Here is a 14,119-nt window from a genome sequence, read left to right as displayed (position 1 = left end):
CCTTCACCACTCTCTGCAAAGCTTTTCTTTCTGCAACTGTGCAGCCTCCATCACTCTCTGTAGAGCTTTTCTTTCTGCAGCTGTGCAGCCTCCATGCCACACGTTGATGCTGGAGCACAGGATGCTCTCCACTGCACACCTGTAGAAGGAGGTGAGGACTGAGCTTCCTACAACCTTATGCTTCTGGAGAACAAATCAACCTCATTTAATCAAATGAACAGTTAACGCATAGAAATGAATAGTTTTTATTTTTCTTAACATGTGATTTCTGTCATTTTTCCCTCCTAGAGAAAACCTGATGGCCTCCATCCTGTACCTGTCATTGTGTGTTTGTTTTCTCCTTCCTGTCCTCTTAAACCCAGCCTGTCAGAGCTGCTTGTTCTAAGCCTGGTTCTGGAGGTTTATTCCTAGTGAGGGAGTTTTTCCTTTCCACTGTTGCCTCTGTAGGAGACTGCGATGAAGTGAAAACTCAAAGCAGTCTGTTGGCTCCTTAGATAAATAACTTTATTAACTGACTTTATATGTATGTGGATATTTCTGTACAGTGCCCTGAGACGACTTCTGTTGTGATTTGGTGCTATATGAATAAACTGAATTGAATTGATTAACATTTGTTTACTGGATCACTAACCACAAACGTTTCACAATTTGTTTTACATTTCCTGTGGGAAAAGATAAGATTTGTTGCTTTTTTGTGTGCACAAAGTTATTTTTCTTTTACTCCCAACGGTCAGTGCTGTTTCTTATGAAAATAGTTCTTAAGCACTTCCATCACCCACATTCACCTCCACCCAAATAGAGTTTTGATTATCTTTATTTTACCTATGTAAAAAAAAATGTACACAGCTTTTTTTTCATTAGCTTAAAATTCCCAAAGTCACATAAATAAAATGCATCTATGGGTGGTCTATCTATAATAGGCCTACCATGTCGGAAAAACATTCTTTCTATTTTCTGTGTTCTATTCATGCCCAGTCTGTCTGCTCCAAGTTGCTAACTGACAATTTATCTTCTAAATTTAGTCCCACAGAATTTCTTATACAAAAAATTTCCACAGACAGCTCCATACAGTATTGTTGCACACTATTCTGCATTTAAACAAAATCACGAGGTCTAGTGCAGTTGTGGAGAAAGTACTCAAACACTGTACTTAAGTAAAAGTACCAATAAACAGCCAAAAATGTACTCTAGTAAAAGTAGAAGTACCACATTAATGCTTTTACTTAAGTAAAAGTAAATAAGTACTTGCTTTTAAAAATACTTAAAGTATTAAAAGTAAAAGTACTTGCTGAATGTATTACCTAATGCAATGGTCTACAATATCATTGTGTGCCTACTGTATGTATGTTTTCTGTAATACATTAATAGTGTTGTACCATTTTAATGAACAATGCTGCAGTTAATGAATGTTTTTATTGTGTTTTCTTTGTGACACAGTTCACACTTGGACTTGTGATTCTGTGCATCAGAATTTCAGGGATGTCGTGCAGAGTTAAATGTCATTAAGCAAAATAAGGAAGAGGAATGATTTTACCTTTGAAAGTTTTTATTTAACACAAAGCAAAACCAATGTGTCATTTAACTTCAGTAAAAACATTTAAGTAAAAGTTGTCTGCCTGGAAAAAAAGAGCATTTGACCTAACAAAGGAACAGGCATTGATCATTTCAACTCCAGTTTGTCATTAACTCTATAAAATACTGTCTAGTCGACCTTGTAATGGGTCAGTAGCGAATGACATTTTTACTTCCTGACACCATTTTCAAAACTTGGACTAGAGTGTCGAGACATCTGGAGACATCTCTTGTCTCCTGTCCTAACATCATGAACTGACACATTTTAATATTGCAGCAAGAATTTCTTGTTCAAGTTAAGAAGAAGTTGGTTTAAAAAAGTTTTTTGAGTCCAGTCTGTCTCAGGAGAGAGAATCTGTCCTGCTGTACTGAACAGTCTTTCAATAGTCTTTCAATAATCTTTCTTTAATCTTTCAATAAGGCCATGGGTGGTAAACAAATAAAAAATCACAACGTGGATGTACTTGTAATGCAACACATTATAGAAATGTAGTGTAGTAGAAAGTACAGATACTTAATGTAAAATGTAGTGGAGTAAAAGTAGAAAGTACCCACATTTAACTCTAAGTAAAGAACAGATACATGAAAAATTTACTTAAGTACAGTAACAAAGTACTTGTACTTTATTACATCCCACCACTGGTCTAGTGTTGGTATCCTGATGCATGCTCAATAATCCAGGTAGAAAAATCTAAAAAAGTTAAATCTGATGCTCTGGACTTTAAAAAAACAAAACAAAAAAAATGTAGCTACGTTTCGTCTTTCGTCTAGTGTTGGTAGTGTCTGTATCAGTTAGCAAAAATGTGTCTATGGGGAAGATCCCATCCCAACACGATGCTGTTGGAGTTGCTAGCCTTTCACTGCAGACAGGGCAATATGATAAATCTACAGCTGAACATGACCCTGCATAGCCCCAAACTGCAACAAACAAACAAAAAACAACAACAAACAACAAAAAAACATCAAGCATACAGTCTGTATCATTGTTTCCAACATATCTCAGCTGCTTTTTCACCACAAAAGTTTGTCAAAAGTGAAAGTTGTGCTGGCTGACTGGAGGTGTTAATCAGCTTTCTCCTGTTGCTTCAGGAGGTGCACTGGCTGAGTGAAAGGCTGTGATTGCAGGTTCAGCAACAAACGCAGAAAAAAAAAACCCAACAACATTGAAGTGACACTAATCTGGAGACTCTTCTGGCAAATAATCAGCAAATGCAAACAACTGAGCTGCACATCTGATAAAACTACAACATGCACTGTATTTTTAATGAAAGAACGAGGATGATACATCAACAAGTAAACATTTAAACGACTGTTCAGACAGTTCAGACACAAAAAGTCACACTCAGAAAGCCTCAGCAGTTTCCAGAAGGGACACAGAAGGCCCCGTTCTTTGTCTGATCAATCCCTCATTAGAGGTAAACCTCCCTTTTTGTGGGGAAATAAAGGATTTGAATAAAATGCAATGCTAATAGAACCATTTACACATTAACAATGATAAGCTGCAGGATGTTAATGGGTCAGTGAAACTGAATGGTCCATTACACGAGTCAGCACAGATGTTTGGCCAGTGAATTGTACAATCATTAAGTAAATGTAATTCTGGAAGTGACAAGTTGACACTAGTTTATTGTGACAGTTTGGGTCATTTGCTTTAACAACTGAAACTAATGGTTAATATTTTCCTGCTTCACCCCCTTTGGCTCTATGTATTGTAAGGCCTCTAGATCCTAAATTGGCCTAAAACAAATACCCATTGTTTTGTAGATGAAGATTTTTGTTCAGAAAGGATCTAAAGAGGTTTGTATTGCCCATGTCGTGTCAGGGTGAAAGGGAAAGTGACTTGTCACCTCCCAGTGTGAAGTCAAAAGAAGCCTGTTGCATCAAGGAGTTTATTTATACCTGCAAAGCACAAAGCAAATCATTATCACAGGAAATGACTGTCTGCTAAGATGACAGCATGCAGTTTGTTTCTTCAGCCTACTGGTCAGGCAGGAACAATAATATACTGTCATGGGAAAAACCAAAGTCAAATATCTTTCAATTCTATACGGTTTTACATATCAGGACATACATGAGTAGGTCTTTACCAGGTTTGAACTGCAAGTATAAAAACACATAGCAGATTTTTATTTTGTCAAAGCCAAAATAGAAGATCCAGATGTGAAAAACTATGATCTCTTAGCTTTTAAAACAACCGTTAACATAGATTACTTTATACAAGCATTTTTATTTTCTTTTTCTTTTTGGGATGACCTTATCGATTCTCACATAGTTGTGGAGCAATTTTGGCCCACTTTACAATTTGTCTTTGATTCATTAGGGTTGCACACACTTGTTTGTGCACACCTTTATTAGTCCCTGTTTGGACATGAATAATGTTTGGAAACATTACAGCTTCTCAGACGCTGACTGTGCAAAAATCATGTTTACCAGAATCCACTGTAGTTTCCATGACAGGTCACTAGTTGGCGCTGTGATTATTGTATTTCATGTGCAGTTGACATTACATCCAAAATGGTGAATACACAAATGTTATCCAAAAAAGTTAAATCTGGTCCTCTGGACATTCAAAAAACAAAACAAAGCAAAACAACAACAACAACAAAAAACAAAAAAAAATGTAGAAACGTTTCGTCTTTCATCCGAAAGACTTCCTCAGTCTGAGGTGCTGTATTCAGCTCAGTCTTATAAATAGCACCTTCTCAGAGTGGAAACACAAATGTTAGTTTGGAGCAAGGATGAGGTTTGGTTGCACTTAGATGTTAGAAAAGGTGAGTAGTCCAAACATCACTCTATCACTGCTACTATTCATTTATGCAAGCACAAAAACATTATTTACTGCAGCCATTAGTAATATGCTTGCACAATTTCACTCTGATGCCACACATTTCCAGAAACTTCCACTCTTGAGCCTGGATTCAAGAAGCTTTAGTTTCAGAGCAAACAACAGCTGTTGTCATGTACAAGAGCTGTGGAAACCCAGCAAAAATGCCCAGGTTTCACTCAAAAACAGCATTGCGTAAAATGGGCCTATTACAGCATTTTAATGTGGTTGAGATATGGACTTTGACTAAACCCATGCAACACCTTAGTTCTTGACATTTTTAGCCACTCTGAAATTTACTGCTGTGCTTGGAACCATGAATGACTGCCTCACATTTAACACTAATAATTTGGTCTACAGAGGACTTCATGGTGGACTCAAAGGTGCTCAGGTCATGTGGCTGCAAAACAATCACTAATCATCACCCCTCTACCCCCATGCTCTACAGTCAGGGCTTAATTTGAGCGGAATCCTGCCAGAACAGGATCTGGGAACTCTCTTATTTTGACAGGGTGCGTTCCGGTAGCCTGGGAGTTACTGGATCCAAGCATACTAATAATAAAGTTATGAACAAATAGGACTGCCTTGAACAAATAAAACTTATACTGGATATGTAAACTGAAATTAATTACATAAACACTAGTTTTAAACACAACAGCCACAAGCTTCTTAATATCACACACGAGCTGCCTCTTCAAGTAGCATTTCCGCTACGCTTAAAAAATCTCTGCCCCTAAAAGAGAATCATTGAGAAGCTAAAGTGTAACTGTATTTTACCTATTTATTTATTCTTTAAAATTTAGTCACATGATGACGTGATGAGTCAGTCACATCAGTCTATGCATTATGAAGGCAGAGATTTTATGTATGTCATAAAGGGTGCCCACTTGAGAGTAAATTTTGCTGAACTGCCTTTCACTGTTAATAAAGTTTTTTCTATCTTCAAGAATGATCTTACAGTGTTAAGCCATTGTGATGTAGATTAGATGGAGGTGTAGGGGATTTCCAGAAGAGTAAAATACAGCGCCTGGCTAAATATTTTATGTTTGAGTTAGTATGTTACTGAGATGCTACTAATTTTTGATCCAGTATTTTAAAAGATTGATTAAAAGAAACACAACTTTTTTAAGTTTCTGTCTTGAGAATAAATGATGCAGTAATAAACCTGAGACACTACCACTGCATTCAAACACACCATGCTTATATACACGCACGTCTAAAAGTAGCTTTATAATATTTCAGTGTATAAGTCATACAGAATGTGACAGCCTGACAGCAACTTAAGTGTCTTTTCCATGTGTGCATGGGAGACTGCAATGAAGTGAAGATGATAGATAACTTTTACCAATTGGCTTTAATGATGTATGTGAATGTTTCTGTTCAGTGCCCTGAGACGACTTCTGTTGTGACTTGGCGCTGTATAAATAAACTGAACTGAACATGCATATATGATGGTGTCATCTGCATACATTGGAATTTCAACATCACAGTTAAGCCAATGTGCTTTTACATTTGCCATCACCATGTAAATCGGGCCTCTTACTATAAAAGCTTTTTTTAAAATTATTAAATGACCCTCTAATTTCTCACTATTTCTAATTATGACACTTGTTTAATTTCATGAGATTGACCGATTTAAATAATGCATTTGGTTTTCAAAGAAACTATCTGATTTATAATATTTCAAGTCATTTAATCTAACAATATTTCGCCTCAGCGTTGCATGGAGTTTTGTGCTGTATAATTTTTTGTCTCAGTTCTGTGCACACAGGCCACATACTCACCTGGAACAATGCGGAAAGGACGTAACCTTTATTTCATTTTGCTTCAGCACAGTCCAGTGTGGTCCAAGCAAGAGCGGGCACCTATTGTCCCTCGAGGACTTTGCCACATTCATTTGAGGAGCAGCCCCCTTTCTCATTATTAGCAGACACACTAAACGATGGGCTCCCAACAATACAGAACAGATCCCTTTATGCGCACAAGTGCCCACCGTTTCAGCAGCCACTGTGTGCCCTCCACCACTCCTCCTTTATAGATACCTGCACATAAGTGAAAGATGTGGAGCAAACAAAAGATATCCTCAACTTTCCTTTTACCTCTATTCGGAGAGACAGGCCTATTTTAAAGCTTTTATTTGCGCAAAGCCTCTCATTAACTCTGCTCATGCTGCCTCCCTCAGTTTGCCATCGCTTAAGTGTTGGGTGTTGTAAAAAAGCTTTCAATTAGTCACTCATCAGCTCCAATTAGAGGAGACAAAGCCTGAGTAAAGATAACTCGATGAGAGGGAGAGCTGGACGGGTGAGGGCTGTCTGTGTGTGTGGATTTGTGTGTTTGTGTGCATGTGTGGAGCCCCCAGGGGTTGCACAACATAGTTTTTAATCACTGAAGAACTTGTGGCCATTCAGTGGCACAGGTCTATTCACTCACCGTGCTCCTCAGCGGACCCTTTTCTCAGGGCCAAGTGTTGTTGTGCTGGGAAGACAGGCCCCCCAGGAGTCCCAGAAAGAGAACCATTCAATCCCTTCTACCTGTTTGTGGCATGTAAAGCACTCAGGCTCGAGCCGATCTCTCAGTATTGTCTTTTTCCTTCAATACTTCCTTAAACTTAGGCCTCAGCAAGAGCGAGCCCTTTTCAGAGGGGGAAATAGGGGATGCATGTTAAGGGGGTGCCTTTCGCCTCATTAGAATTGAATTTGCACTGTCTTGTAATTATGTTGAAGGGCAACAATGTATTTTTTCCATCAACATCTTCCCTGAATAGAGGATTTTTTTTGGAGCAGTTAATTTGCCGCCCACCCTAATGCATTAATTAATGAACTGGGTTGCACCAATTTTCTCTATCCTGCTGCTCCCTGCTTGTTTCAAACAATTCTGGGTAGGCCGCTTTTAATAAAATTACCTCATTAAGGCCTTTATCGGAGCACAGTAACTCGCTTATTCACTATCAAACATTTTTCGTGGAAGTGTGTGCGTCCTCGCTCAGCGTTGCATCTTTTTGTGGGTAGTTCTAAATAATGACGGGAACGAGCAGGGAGATATAATTAGGGATAAGGGGGCACTTGAGTAAATATTTGGAATCTTTTAAGGCTTGTCTTTGTTTGATGGTGATTAATTACTTCCAGAAGGGATTTTAGAGAATTATATTGTGCTTTTTTTTTTTTAAATTCATGGCTCAGATCAGCACAGATAAAGAATGTGCACAAGTTTTTATTTTTAAAATGGCAAAATTGTGAAACGATGACGAAACAGTCATGCACTGTTTTAAAATAGGTGGCATTCAACCTTTGTGATAAACAACTGGAAATGTGCTGAAAATATTGCAAATTTGTTCATATAAAATGTATTTCTGTGAGAGCTGTCACATAAAGTGAATCTAAGCCTTAAAAATATCACAAATCTGCTTTTGTGTTTGTTTTTTTTTAATCATAAAATCTGACAGAGAAGGTGATAAAAATTAATAATTTTTGCATCTCGGCAGTGAAGTTCCTAAAATTTGTCCAGGTTAGTTTCTGAATTAAAATACATTGATCAGTTGCTGCTCTGCAAAAATATCGAATGGCACAGAGTCCTAAAATAACTAAGAAATGCACATTATCCACACTGGATGAATATTCCTACAATATTTTATTCTCATTTGTCTTTTAATTACTGTGTTGAACAAAACTACAAAGTTTAATGAGTTCACTTGTGCTGCACACTGTAGCCTGAGTCTCAGTTTGAGATGATTGCCACCTAGTGGACAAAGATATATTAACAACGTTTTACAGCAGCTGCTCCGAGTTTATTTAGTATATCGATTTATATTTTGATTTAAAAATGCATTATCTGTATATGCACCTGGTGGGTATATACCTTTAGTAAGACCTTTCTCTTTTCGGCTGTGTTATATTAATGCTTTGTGTGGTGAATATTAATAGTCATGGATAAAGGCAAATCCTCCAGTTCAGTGATTTTGCCTAATGATAATGATTTGGTCTTTACCAGAAAACACAAACAATCATGAATAGTAACTTATAGATAAAAATAAATACACTTACTCTGCTGAAATTGTGAATCACATTTTTAAAAAATCAGTGTTGTGGTGCACATTTCACTCTGCGAAAACTGTTCTTCTTCCAAACAAAAGCAGAAAAGAACACAAGAAATGTGATTATGAAACAAAAGTCAAAGAATAAAACACAACACATTTTATGAGTTAACGACAAATCTTAATCCCATCCAAAATCCAGCTTGCAACTTGATAACAAATTTTTACTTCAAGCAGTTGTTCACCAAGTTTCAGCAAAAGGAGGAGAAACAATGAGGACAATTCTTATAAAATATTTCCAAACAGTACATTTAGATTGATCTTGCAAGGTTGTATGTTGCAGGCTACTTATAAAGCCAAGTCCTCGTTTAATTGTCAAAACAGCTGCTAAACTCATGGCAAAAACCAACGCAGACGTTCCTGTTTCTAGTATTTTGTATCGCTTTATCATGTAGCTGTTTTTTTAAATATAATTTCTTCCATTTACTTTTCATTTTATATGTTTTTTATGATTGTCTACTGTTGCCGTCTGTGTTCTTTCTTTGTTCAAAACAGGTCTCTCTTGTCAATTAGTCCTCGAGTCTCAATGAGACTATTCTTTATGATTGGATTGAATTGAAAAATCCATGTATGTTTGTTCCTAAAGTACAATTTTGAAAAAATAAATAACGTGATTATTCTGACATCTTGTTTTCTGCCAATGGTAAAATTTGCAAAAGCAATAGACTTCTTAAACTAGAAAAAAACTAACAATCCAAAACATTGTAAGTGCTTTAAATCGATGTGACGTCTCCTCCTGGTGGAGAATTGAGGCAAAGCTTAAAATGTTTTCAACTGTTCAGAATCTCCAATTTAATAGATCATAAACACAGCAAAACAGGAAAGACCAAAAAGTTAGTCAGGATTGTTAGTAGCTGATCATATAATGTTTTATATATAAAAAACTAGTAAACATTAATTTTCCTATTCATTAAGTACATTTTTCAAAGACCATCACTTCTCAGTGTGAGTTCAATGTGAATAATTGTTGATCAGGAAGTCGACGCTCCCTGAACACAAATGACTTGGCAGAGAAACGAGTGTTGCTTTAGGAAATAAATTAACAACCTCTTAGATTTATGCATGTGTGACTAAAATACTTTGGTTTTAGGAAGTTCAGTTTCTTATATAATTTATGTGAAATAAATAATAACGATGTCACAAAAATAAAACTTGCTTAATGACTCTAGAAAAATGTGTTTTAAAACAAATAAAATAAAATAAAAACTCACGTACTGGCACAGTTTATTCACATTTGGTCCAGAACAAACAAAATCCTGTATAACATACAAAAATAAAGCATTTGTGAAAAAAAACAAAAAACAAAAATAAAACATACAAATAAAGTTCCTTAAATAAAAAGCAGAAAACTTAATTATATACACCCAACAGAAAATATTTAATACGAGTCTTCACATCGAGTCTGTTCAGTTTCTTCTGTCTCGTATTGGATTTCTCTTCCTGCTCCTCCTGGACCCTCGGCTACGAGGTGGAGGGTCTTTATATTCAAATCCTGAGCCTGTGTCCTCACTGTCCTGCGTGTCTCTCCAGCTATCGAGGACAGAAGGAATGTCCTCTGGGGAGTTCACTGGCTGACCGTACACCTTGCTCTGCAGTTCAGCTATGTCGTTGCGAATATCTGCCATCAGCAGAAGCAGGAAGTCAAAGGAGCCTGGGGTGCCCTAAGGATTATGGACAGAAAATATAAAGCCATTTTTAAAAGTTAGTGTTTATTACATACAGTAGTCTCACTGTCACCTGCCTTATATACAGCCTGCTTTAGTTTAACAAAAATAAAGTAACATGTTACAATAGTGTGGCATCTGCTTTGTTCTTACTGGTGGTCCAACAGGTCCAGGAGCTCCTCTGTCCCCCTGAGAAAAGAAAACAAATACTTAGTTAAGATGAATTACAGTAGATGAGGGGAGGTAGCATGAGAAAAAGTGCTACAATTCAACTTAGTAAACTTTTCAGGGAGTAGGAGGATGTGTAAGAGAGCACAAACACTGAGAATTTAATAGAAAAGCAGGCCTCCTCATTGAATCACCACCTTCGTGGTGGAGGAGTTTGAAAACCTGAATGATCCTAGGAGCTCTGCTGTTAGGGGCATTTGTAATTCTCAAGGCAGATTGGTCCTAGGTGACATGCCATACAAAGAGCGATTCCAAAGACTTTTATGGACAGAAAACAGCAAGGAGCTCAGTCACTTGAATGGACATGAGTTACCAGGGCCCCAACCTGGAGACAGGCCTGATGGAGGGGGGTCTGCAAGCACCTGCTGACCAGGTCTCGACCCATGGGGCTCAGTTTCTTTTATCTCCTTAAACCAGCTACTATGAACAGAGCTGGGTGATGATACTGTTATTTTGATTATTATTATTACTTTTTTGAATTATTTCAGCCAAAACATGTCCCAGAAATTTCAAAATAATTTCAAGAAAATATTTAAACTAGGAAAAATGCCAAAAAATAATGTTTAATTTGAAAAATAGACAAAAAATATGAAAGTCAAATATTGCTGTCCCATTCATGCCAATGATCAGTGTAAAACAAAAAAAAAGAAGAAGTCTAACGACAGCACTAATTACAGTAACTTTGTGCTCATGGTATTTTATTAACTCTATCAAGAAGATACCAACTTTACATTCCCACGTGTAAAAGAGTTCCATAATAAACCACATCCTGAGTACGACCCTACACAGTAACCTGCTCAGGTTTAAAAATAACTTGTTAATTTGAAGTGGTGCACAAGGTTCTGACTGTTACAGCTGTGAGGCAGGTCAGGATCACATCAAGGCTGCCAGTGTTTTGGCAGGTGGCTTGGATTTGTTCCTCAGTGAGGCAGATTACCATCATCCTCAAATCTATCCACACAAACATCCCAGATCTACTGAAAGAACACCATGGAATGGTGTCAATAAGGCAGATGCACCTAAGTCTTTCCATACGCTTGCTTGAAAAAAAAAACAAGCAAACAATGTTTTGAGATCCAACAGTCTGAGAATCACTTGGGCTTTTATGCTTGGAGTTTCTGGATCAGAGACTTTATTTTTCATGTCGCTTTAAGACCGGATTATGTTTCAAAGTTGACTGTCCAGTAGTTGGCTGAACTATCTGCTCTCAGACTAAATTGATTCTGTCATCCTACAAAAGGAGGAGACTTTGGTCTTTTATTAAAAGTAAAGAAACTAAATTTCACTCAATACCACACTGAAAATATAATGACCTCAAACACAGGTCTAATCAAATAGACCGAAAGCTGAAGTATTATGCTGCTTAAAAGGTTTGTTAGCTAGGAGGATTAACTTGTGCAGATTATCATGCCTCGTAACAGAAACGTTATAAATGCACAGAAAGGACAATATTGGTTTTAAATATTGGTTTGGAGCACCTTACCTTCAGACCATTCCTCCCTGGTGCTCCTGGAGATCCCTGTGGTGTAAAGAAACAACAATAATAAAAGCTAAAATCAAACATGTAATTCATATGTTCACAGTTTTTTTATTTTTTACCAACTTTTCTGGTTTCAGGAGGCAACTCAAGTCTAAAGTTGTAACACTTCCTAATCTCATGCATTAAATGAGCTAACATGTTAGAACCATCACTTTTTCTCTAACTCCTTACAAGAAGCCAAACACAGTCGATCTGATGGCTAAACTTCACAGGTGAGCAGAGTCTCACTTCAGCACACCACAAATCGACGAACTGTTTAAACGAGGAGGTTGTAAAGGCTGTCAGTTTAAACTTACAATCACATTTTATAAACGCACACACGCATACTTTCAGTTGTACTTACAAAGCAAAAGATCGCTTCTTCTTGTGCAAACAGTTCCTCACTTCATGTTTGGCTTTTTGCAACTCGTGATTTGACTGATTGCAGGTGTTGATAGTCCGATATAACAAAGATGAGATTGCATAAACGCAGGAGCTTTAAAAAAAGTACAAATAAATCCCCATGGTAATATCTGACACATTCTTGATTCAGGTTCCACACCTCAACACGGAGGGTTCACACTCAGCAAGCAAGACCGAGTGCTATATAAAAATACTGCAAGCCAAAGCAAACAGCTAAAGCTGTAAATGAATTTAGTTCACTCTGTTGTTATTACCATCACCATGTGTCATCCTTTCTGACCTTATAAAAATGGGAGTCAAAAGTGATGGTGTGTTTTCTTTCTCTCCCTGGGTTTGTCTGACGAAGCAGGGTTATTAAATTATTTATTTATTTTTATATTTAAACCAACGAGCCCTTTAAATCAGCAACTACGCAAAAAAAGTATAGAAACAATCACAGTTTATTCCTTTTATTAATATACCTATTCTGCTTTGTGACTTAACGTGGAGCTGAGCTAAAAACAAATGCCAACTATCAGTGAACATGAACTGAGTGCTGAAGATCCCATTATTCAAAGGTTATAGGACTTACATCTAATTTATATTGATAATTTATACTTTGTACTATGGACATTAAGGTTATGACAACAATAAACTTTAAAAGTTTTCTCAGAACTTTCTCAAGAGGTGGATGGTTGTAATGATTTTACAGTTAATAAGATGTGTAGCCATGTTGTCAAAGTCTAGCTGAAAACCAAAATTGCACACTCAGCTGAGAGTAAATCAGCCTGAGTCATCAGAAACAACCAATGAACATATAGTTTAAATCTGCGGGAACATGAAGCTGCTGGGACACGGGTGTTACCGTCTACAGTCCAATAAGTTTTATATCACTATATACCGTGAAATAGAAAAGATTCTGCTCCAAAATCAACACCATTCATCCCTAGATGACCTTGAGGGGAATGTTTTATGGCTATATCAGACAAAAATGCTGCTGTCTGGCTACAGTGATTAGAAATGTGCATGGAGGGGTACAACTGAGCCAGTTGATGCCAAGAACATCGTAGGGTTACTAAATGTAGCAAAGGTAGCATCGAGTGCCAGAATCATAGTACCCAGAGAAGACCACCTCAAAAATTTCCTGTTTAACCTCAAACCAGCAACCAGACAGATAAAACACAACCAGAGGGTCCCAACAGGACGAGAACCTCAAACGCACAACAGAACCAGTTGTTGAATGGACTAAACAGACTAACATTAAGTTTTGCTCAGAGGTTTGGCTTGTGCCAGGAATCCCATAAATGTATCTGAATTGAGCACTTTGTCAAAGAGAGGTCTTTTCTATCTACAGTATATAGTTCCTGTGGTCTGGAGCCTTAACTTATATCTTCAATTTTACCACCTTACTGGCTTTGGGACAGGAAAACTCAAGATACAACATCTACACTTTGCTGATCTAGAACACTGAACTGTTTTCATCAGGGGATGGTAATGGAGGATCTGCTCAATAATCCAGGTATAAATCCAACAATGTTCCATCAGGTCATCTGGACAGTTTATTTTGTTGCTGAGACGTTTCGTCTTTCATCCGAAGGACTTCTTCAGTCTGAGGAGCCCACCAAACCAAACTGAATCCCACAAACTGTTCACTTCCATAGTGGAAAAAAAAAACTGTTTGATGGTGATAAGATGGCCTCCGGGGCCCGCCTTCTCCCCCATCAACTCCTCTAAGGCAGACCATGTCAAAGTGGTTCAAGTTCATGCTCATTAATATAGATATAAATCCAACAATGTTCAGTCAGGTCATCTGGACGGTT

At 37.3% G+C, this 14,119-nt stretch overlaps 1 protein-coding gene across 1 annotated transcript in view; it reads right to left on the bottom strand.

Moving 5' to 3' along the window:
• Window positions 1–9,892: 9,892 nt before the first annotated feature.
• The window catches only part of ccbe1 (collagen and calcium binding EGF domains 1), a 35,991-nt gene continuing 31,764 nt past the window's right edge, over window positions 9,893–14,119 (bottom strand). Inside the window, exons 9-11 of the mRNA XM_037691895.1 lie at window positions 11,862–11,897; window positions 10,304–10,339; window positions 9,893–10,147 (exon numbers count right to left, since the gene is read on the bottom strand). Coding sequence (XP_037547823.1) covers window positions 9,893–10,147; window positions 10,304–10,339; window positions 11,862–11,897 — 327 coding nt within the window. The remainder of the gene's footprint in view (window positions 10,148–10,303; window positions 10,340–11,861; window positions 11,898–14,119) is intronic.

Source organism: Nematolebias whitei, chromosome 18, assembly GCF_014905685.2.
Source record: "Nematolebias whitei isolate Nwh7 chromosome 18, NemWhi1, whole genome shotgun sequence".
NCBI classification, from domain to species: domain Eukaryota; kingdom Metazoa; phylum Chordata; class Actinopteri; order Cyprinodontiformes; family Rivulidae; genus Nematolebias; species Nematolebias whitei.
Note: the sequence above shows the minus strand (reverse complement) of the source record. Positions and strands in the feature narration are given on the sequence as shown.